The 7,323-nt window shown below is 32.3% G+C and overlaps 1 protein-coding gene across 1 annotated transcript; it reads left to right on the top strand.

The window, feature by feature from the left end:
* The first annotated feature begins 3,193 nt into the window (after window positions 1-3,193).
* Window positions 3,194-4,712, top strand: LOC107788795 (myb-related protein 1-like). The gene is made up of 5 exons (XM_075223616.1): window positions 3,194-3,434; window positions 3,535-3,611; window positions 3,834-4,064; window positions 4,166-4,222; window positions 4,360-4,712. Exons 1-3 carry the CDS (start codon window positions 3,281-3,283, stop codon window positions 3,927-3,929), a joined length of 327 nt encoding a protein of 108 aa, XP_075079717.1. The 5' UTR covers window positions 3,194-3,280; the 3' UTR covers window positions 3,930-4,064; window positions 4,166-4,222; window positions 4,360-4,712.
* Window positions 4,713-7,323: the final 2,611 nt, after the last annotated feature.

Genomic DNA, 7,323 nt, shown 5'->3' on the forward strand with positions numbered 1-7,323 from the left:
CATTTTATTATTTTATTATTTTTAGAAATAGTACATGGAGAAATAAAATGATAGTGAAAATATTACCATTACATATAATGTGTTCAAACAAATAAAAAATTAACTTTTATGATTAATAATAAAATGAGTGTGGTAGAAATAGATATTAAATTAAACAAGCTAATGAAAGCCACATAACAATGTAATAATATTATGTATTGAATAATAAAATAGCAAAAATAAGGAATAAATAGAGAGAAATTAATCAAAACTTTCATCATAAAGAAAAATGATAAAACTTATTTAAATTTGAGGTGAGAAAGTTGTTATTTATCTATTAAGAGATTTGCAAAATGGTTTTATGTCTTGCTTCTTAATTAATATCTAATGATTATCTATAAATTTTATCTGGAAGGTTTATATTTTAAAGTTATTTATACATAATTCAAATAATCCAAATCATAATCTGACATGATCAATGGTGGATCTACATGCTGTTTTTGGGTGCTCAAGCACCCATTATCTTTGACAAGATTTAGTAAATTTGTATAGGTAATTATAAAAATATTTAGATAAATATTGAGTAAGCACCCATAATTAAACTCTTTTTTTCTCTTCTTTTACAATTTTTATCAGTGAGCACCCACGACTTTAAAATCATGGATTCGCCACTGAACATGATTTGTGTCCGTGCGCGAGTACTAATACTAATTTATAACTAACACTGTTATATATATATGTGAGTACTTTAGTATAGTAGAACTAGAAGATATCGACCTGGATTAAAGAGAGCAGATATTTTGTAAGAATCTCATCTCATCCTAAGCACAAAAGTATATGTCACGTAGTGCTAGTTTATTGGTTAGTATTTATGACTGCATCAGATTCCCTAAGGGAAAAAGGATAAAGAACCAATTAAGTAGCAGTACATTCTTGTCAAAATTCACTACAAAATTAGACGGTCAGATTTGAGCACATAACCAGATTGGATGGTTTGATTTATGACATGGGAAAATAAGCTGCTGAAATAAATGTGTACATATATAGAGGAAGTGCCTATTTTAGGAAGCATTGAAATTAGCTATAAAGGAAAGAAAAGATCTTGCGTTGAAACAACAACGAATATCCCTAAAATAGACCTACAAAAGCAAGCACTTAATTTCAAAAAATGACAAGGCCAAGAAGATTTAATATGTGTATTTTTATTTATAAAATAATTAATTAATAAAAACGAATTGGTGAAAAATACAAATAGATTGTGAGAAAAATAAAAATAGAGGGTAAAATGATTGAAGAAAGCACAAACTAATTCGAATATTATATTATTAAAATTATAAATAAATATCAATTACGACTTTTAGTAGGATTACTTCCCGAAATGATGTATAACCAAAAAAAATCATTTATTAAATTACTTAAATAAATAAATAAATATGATTATCACACAATTTCTCAATCAAACAAAAATAATATATCAAATAATTTTGAAATAAGGGTGGGTCGGGTCCTAACGGATCATGTGAGCAGATTAATGCAAATTTGTTTGCAGAAATATAGGAATCCAAATAAAGATAACATCATGATTAATGTAATTATGTGTTCTTACAGACATATGAAGTATGCTCTATTGGTCAAAATAACAGCAAAAGGAAGAAATTAATAAAAACTGAAAATAAAAGGAGTTTCAATGCATGATGATGGTATGGGAGGTTTGTCTTTAATATATTACCTGTATACTTGAATTTAGAAGTGCGGGTCAATTTGCACTAAATAATATGTTTTAACCTAACTCACGCAATTTTTTTTTAATTATATATATAATTTATATAATCTATATATACTGTTACGAAAACTAAGGGTAAATACAATCAATAGATCGCCTATATATATAGTTGATTGTATTTACACTTACTTTTCGTAACCGGTATATATAGATTATATACCGATTATACACGGTTATCCATATATTATGTATGAATTATACATATCTTATATATCCAACCAATTATTTTTAGTTTAAAGAGTGGAGTGGGTGTACGGCTAATTCTTTATGTAGCAGGGAATATATGCACAACCAAATCCACTCAAACTTAGGCGGGTTGGATGTGTTATATTATAATAGGCTGAATTTGACATCCTGATCGTCGAAAAAAATATCGCAAATGATAAGGTAACATTGATTAGATCATCCAAAGATAACAGTACTATAATTCTTTTGTTTTGTGTTACCTAGCAAAAATAATGAGGGAATATCCATCTCTTTTAATGGCAGGTTGCATGCACTTGCAGTCCCGCATCTTTTTGTAGCAAAGATAAGATAGAAATTTGAGAACTTTAGTGCCAAGTATAGTAACTACACTACACTGCTTATCATAATTTTCTCGACTCAAAAGCTTAATTAGTATGATTTGACTTGCCAACCAAGGTTTTGGTGAGCCGTATAGGATCCTTTCATTCTTAACAGAGGTCTCGGGTTCGAATTCTTGGAATAAAAAGAAATTCAAGCGCTTCCTCCCTTAGTTGGTCTATGCACTGTGAATCCGGATTAGTTTGGCCCTAATGCAGTTGCCGGACACTAGGCGGGAACAAAAGAAGTATGAATTTGACTAATTACACTATTAGTGTAACAGCTGGTAATAATTGTCTTGTTTCTCAGGCTACTAATCTCTTTTTCTTGGACTTTAGCGTAATTATCTTTAAGGTGACCATACTAGATAGAAGTTAAACACAATTAGTATTAGCAGCAGAACAACTATTTTACATTTCCTGAGTCGAAGGTTCTATTGAAAACAACCTCTCTCTACGTACACACTCTATTTTCCCCAAACCCACTATGTAGGATTAAATACAATTCGTATTAACAGCAGAACAGCTACTTACAGAGCGGCAGGACCACAAATGGGGAGTCATCTGATTCCAGAATTGCTATTATAAGAAGAGTGCTAGGATAGGAAAACTAGAGCAAAGAGATGAGGTTGGTGAGCTAGGAAATTTCTATGGAGTAGCACTCCATATAACGAGCTGCATTAGGGTTAGCATGCAGTTTGTATTGCTCAAACATCTCTTATTTTTCTTTAACAATTTCTGGTTTTAGTTGATTTTGTTTATAGAATATAATTATCCACATTGCAACTAAAGGTGAACTCAAATTTTAATGGGTTCAGAATGTCTCTAGATACTTATTAATATTCTTTTTATACATGTATATAGGATCAATCGAGTCATAAGCAATAGTTTCAGTTGAACTCGTAGAATCAGTATATATCCTCCTCTGACTGCAACTACGCACAACCGGGAGAATATGGAGGGAAGCAGCAAGGAGCAAAAGAGTGAAGAAACATCTGAAAAAGCCGTCGTCCCAAGTCATGATCTGAACAGAAAACCAAGGTTTAGGTGGACAGTGGAGGTCCATGATCACTTTGTTGAAGCAGTGAATGAATTAGGAGGTCCATTTGGTCTGTCTTACTATATATATTACGCGATGAACATAATATATTTGGTATGTATATTACAATAGGAATAAACATACATGTTTTAAAATTTTTGAATGAGCAGAAGCAACTCCGAAGAATATAATGAAACTCATGGATGATGAAGATATCACTTCAGACCATATCAAAAGCCATCTCCAGGTACTCGGAGACTCGAACCCAGGGCTTCTGCCTGTTCTGATACCCATGTTGAAGTGTGTAATCATCTCATCTAAAAGTTTAAGCTGTTAGTGAGAGCACATTTTTATTTACTTAATGATATCTTCAACAACAAGTTTATACAAGTTTCAAGTACTCTTGCATTTTTTGTTATGATGAAGTAATTCAACACTTAACTAATATTTGAGTTCATGCTGTTTTCAGAAGTACAGACAGAGTAAAGACATCATCAGCACCCCTAACACTAGTAAAGGCAAGTTTTTAATAACTTATAGTATAACTATATATGGACAGTACTGAATTCTTTTGGTACATATATATATAAAGGTACAATTAATTTTTAGAGGTTCTGTCCTCCTTGTTTCTCTTGGAATTTTGAGCAGTTAAGAGAAGTGAAAAGAATGAAGCTGCTGTACATATGCTGCATGATAAAGGGTAAGTGGACAGCACGAGTTTATTAAATCTCTGTTTATTGTCTTGAATTAATTAATGGCAATTCTAAAATGTTATTTAACAAACTATGGAGAGAAATGCAGATCCGCGAATCACTAAACGCGGAGATTGATATGCAAGAAATATCTCTGTCACCTAAGGTCTGTACAATCTGTTGCACCAACAAATAAAGATATATATATATATATATATATATATATATATATATATTTACAATAAATGTGTCAATTTTTATTCTTAATTACCTTTTTGACACAATTGGGGCCTATAATAACAGGTGACAAAAGGGGCAGAACAAAAGGAGAATTTAGAAGCTGAAGAAATTGCAAGACAGGAAATGCAAGCTGATGCAGCAGCAAGGATTGAGCTTCAAATGAAAGAAGGAAAAGAACATTTGGACTTGAATTTTCCAGCAGCAGCTCCAGATCAAGATTCTGGAAACAGAGAACCAAAATCAAGTGGATCTAAGAATGCCTAAAGTGTAAAAATTGTAGGTTACCTCGCAAATTACAAAAGTAAAAACTTTTTGTAAAATAAAATAATTTCAAGAAAGGTGAAAGAAATGATTTAATGTACTATATCTAATGATAATAATCCTCTCTGCAATATTCACGAAGTAGTGAAACACACTACAAAAATCGTTGTTTACGGTAAATCTTGCAGACGTTGCTGAGCTTAGTAATAAAAACTAGTAGAATGTATTATTCGGATATTTGAAGAAGCATATATGGGATGTACATTTTCTTAAAATATTGTGCACTAAGGGGCCAGCGAAAAATAATACATGTATTAGCTTTGTATTACCGAATACCTTGTTTGGTTGTGTTTCTTTAATGTATGTATAAGTAATACATGTATTACTTATACACCTTATTTGGTATTATCCTATGTATAATTATTAATACATAGCAAATTATGGTTTTAGTAATACTAAGGTTTTTAATACATGGATAAGCATGTATACACCCCTATGCAATGCATATTATTTTTAATACATGGATAAGCATGTATACACCCTTATGCAATGAATATTATTTTTAATACACCTAATCAAATAGTGGATAAGAAATAATATCAGCATAACAAATCCTAGCATAACTAATCTCAGCATTACTAATCCCAATATTACTAGTACTATTCTTATACATCCTATCAAATGACCTCTAGGTGGCATAGTTTAGTTTCGCACATTTTATTTTGGGCGACAATAAGTGTGAGCACGTGATTTTTGCCTCTCGAAAATAACTCCAAAATAAATCAAAAATAAATAAAATAAATCTCTTTTAGTGTGCAATTTTTAGAATTTGTGTGGTGTTTGTTAATTATTTGTGTTGTCCGTAAATGTTGGCTTTGTTATAATTAAACAAAATAAAAATAAAAATATATGTTTCATGCAAATCTAGGATTTAATTATGCATTTAATAATTGATTAAAAAATAAAATCACAAAAATATGCATTGGTTCTATTTTAAATGTTTCACTGTGTGATTAATGTTTTGTCTATGTGTTAATAATTGTTAAAAGTAATCAGTATTTTTTATAATGATAATTTTTGTTTTTATAATTTTAATTAGGATTTTAATAAATTGAAGAAATAAATTGGAAATTAAAAAAAAAAGAGTGGAAATTAAATGGATAAAACGGATCTGGGCCAAAAAATTCTAAACAAAATCAGGCCCAACCAAACTAATCCCCTCCACAGCCCAATCCCAACACTCCCATGTCCGGTCCAATTTAAACGAACCAAAACGACAGCGTTTGGTCGTATTTCATCAATGGCCGTTGGATCAAATCCATCCAACGGCTGAGATCTCATCACCCTAACCCGTGATCCTTACCCGACCCACTGCCCCGACTCAGCCCGACCCTGGCATTAAACCAAACGACATCGTTTGGTTTAATGAACGGATCTTGACCGTGTATCCTGCTTGATCTAACGGTCAAGATTGATCCACCCTTCCCCTATATAAAGTCCAAACCCCTACCCCGGCCCCCTAACTAAGCACCCCCCTTCCTTACTATTCATCATCTTCCCCGAACCAAACCCCTAACCCTAGCCGCCCTCATTCCCCACCGCCTGAAACCCGGCGGCAACAACGCCGCCGGTCACCACCTTAACACCTCAGACTCCTCACAACTTCCTCTTTACGGATCTGGCATTGGTTTCCTTCAAATCAGGCCCCAACTCTTCGAATCTTAAATCGTAGGTTGGCCTGAAAACTTTATCTTCTCCGATGGCCTCCAAAATAACACCTCAGCTTCCCCTAGATACCCTCATCACGGATCTGTTAGTTGCATGGCTTGAATCCTACTGGAACTGCTCGAATCTTCATTTGAAGATTCGAGTGAAACCTGACCCTATCCCAACTTACCTCAAACTAACACCAAATGACCCCTAGGCCTCCCTCACCCTTGTGTCATCTTTGGTTCCCTTCGAATCTGCCCAGAAGTGTTTGGATTTAAGATCCAAGAATCTGAAACCCTAAAAAAATTCCAATCTTGGAATTTTTCCGATTCGAGTGAAGGATTGAGGGCTAAGAGACTTTAATCGAGGTATTCTCAACTAAGAATACTTCGAATAAAGTCTGTTCAACCTAAAAAATGTCCAAATTCAAGTTGAGTCTGTGTCTGAATAAATTTGAAGATTCAGAGGTATTTTTTCTATTTCTTTTGTTTATTCTACGTGTATTTTATGTTTGTTTCATTAGTCTGTGTAATTTTTCCATCTTTTATTGTTATACTGTCTCATACTCGTCTATATGATCAAAATATGAAATTGTTTCTGTTGGTTATGATTATTTACAATGTGAGTAATCGACTCGATTAAGTTCGTCGATTAGTTATATTATGAATTCTCGTTTATGATAATACTGATTGAAACAACCTGTTTCTATTTTTATGGACTGTTTGTTGACAGATGTTGTAGATAATCATTTTAATTAATACTCGTCAGTTAAATCATTCTGGTTTATATGAATCTGTCAAAATAAGTGTTGTGTATATGTTATTGTCTGAACATTAAGTTTAGGGCATTGTCAATATATTGACAATGCTCCTGTGTTTGTTTGATTTTAGTTCAAAGTTGAAGTTCAGTATAATTTGTTATGTTGAAATTCAGTATAATGTTGTTGAGATGTTGAGTTGAATTCAAGTTTACAAGGGTTGGGTGAATACAATTGTATTAGGAGGTTAATCATAGGATTGGTTATAGCTGCTTGAACAGATTTTAAAATCTGTTTGG

Source organism: Nicotiana tabacum, chromosome 10 (genome assembly GCF_000715075.1).
Source record: "Nicotiana tabacum cultivar K326 chromosome 10, ASM71507v2, whole genome shotgun sequence".
In the NCBI taxonomy this organism is placed as follows: domain Eukaryota; kingdom Viridiplantae; phylum Streptophyta; class Magnoliopsida; order Solanales; family Solanaceae; genus Nicotiana; species Nicotiana tabacum.

What these genes read in the sequence shown, in the direction of transcription:
- LOC107788795 (XM_075223616.1), top strand. Translation starts at nt 3,281, where the DNA reads ATGGAGGGAAGCAGCAAGGAGCAAAAGAGTGAAGAAACATCTGAAAAA. An exon ending in TGAATTAGGAGGTCCATTTG is followed by an intron (nt 3,435 to 3,534) that starts GTCTGTCTTACT and finishes TTGAATGAGCAG; the next exon opens with AAGCAACTCCGAAGAATATA. An exon ending in ATATCAAAAGCCATCTCCAG is followed by an intron (nt 3,612 to 3,833) that starts GTACTCGGAGAC and finishes TGCTGTTTTCAG; the next exon opens with AAGTACAGACAGAGTAAAGA.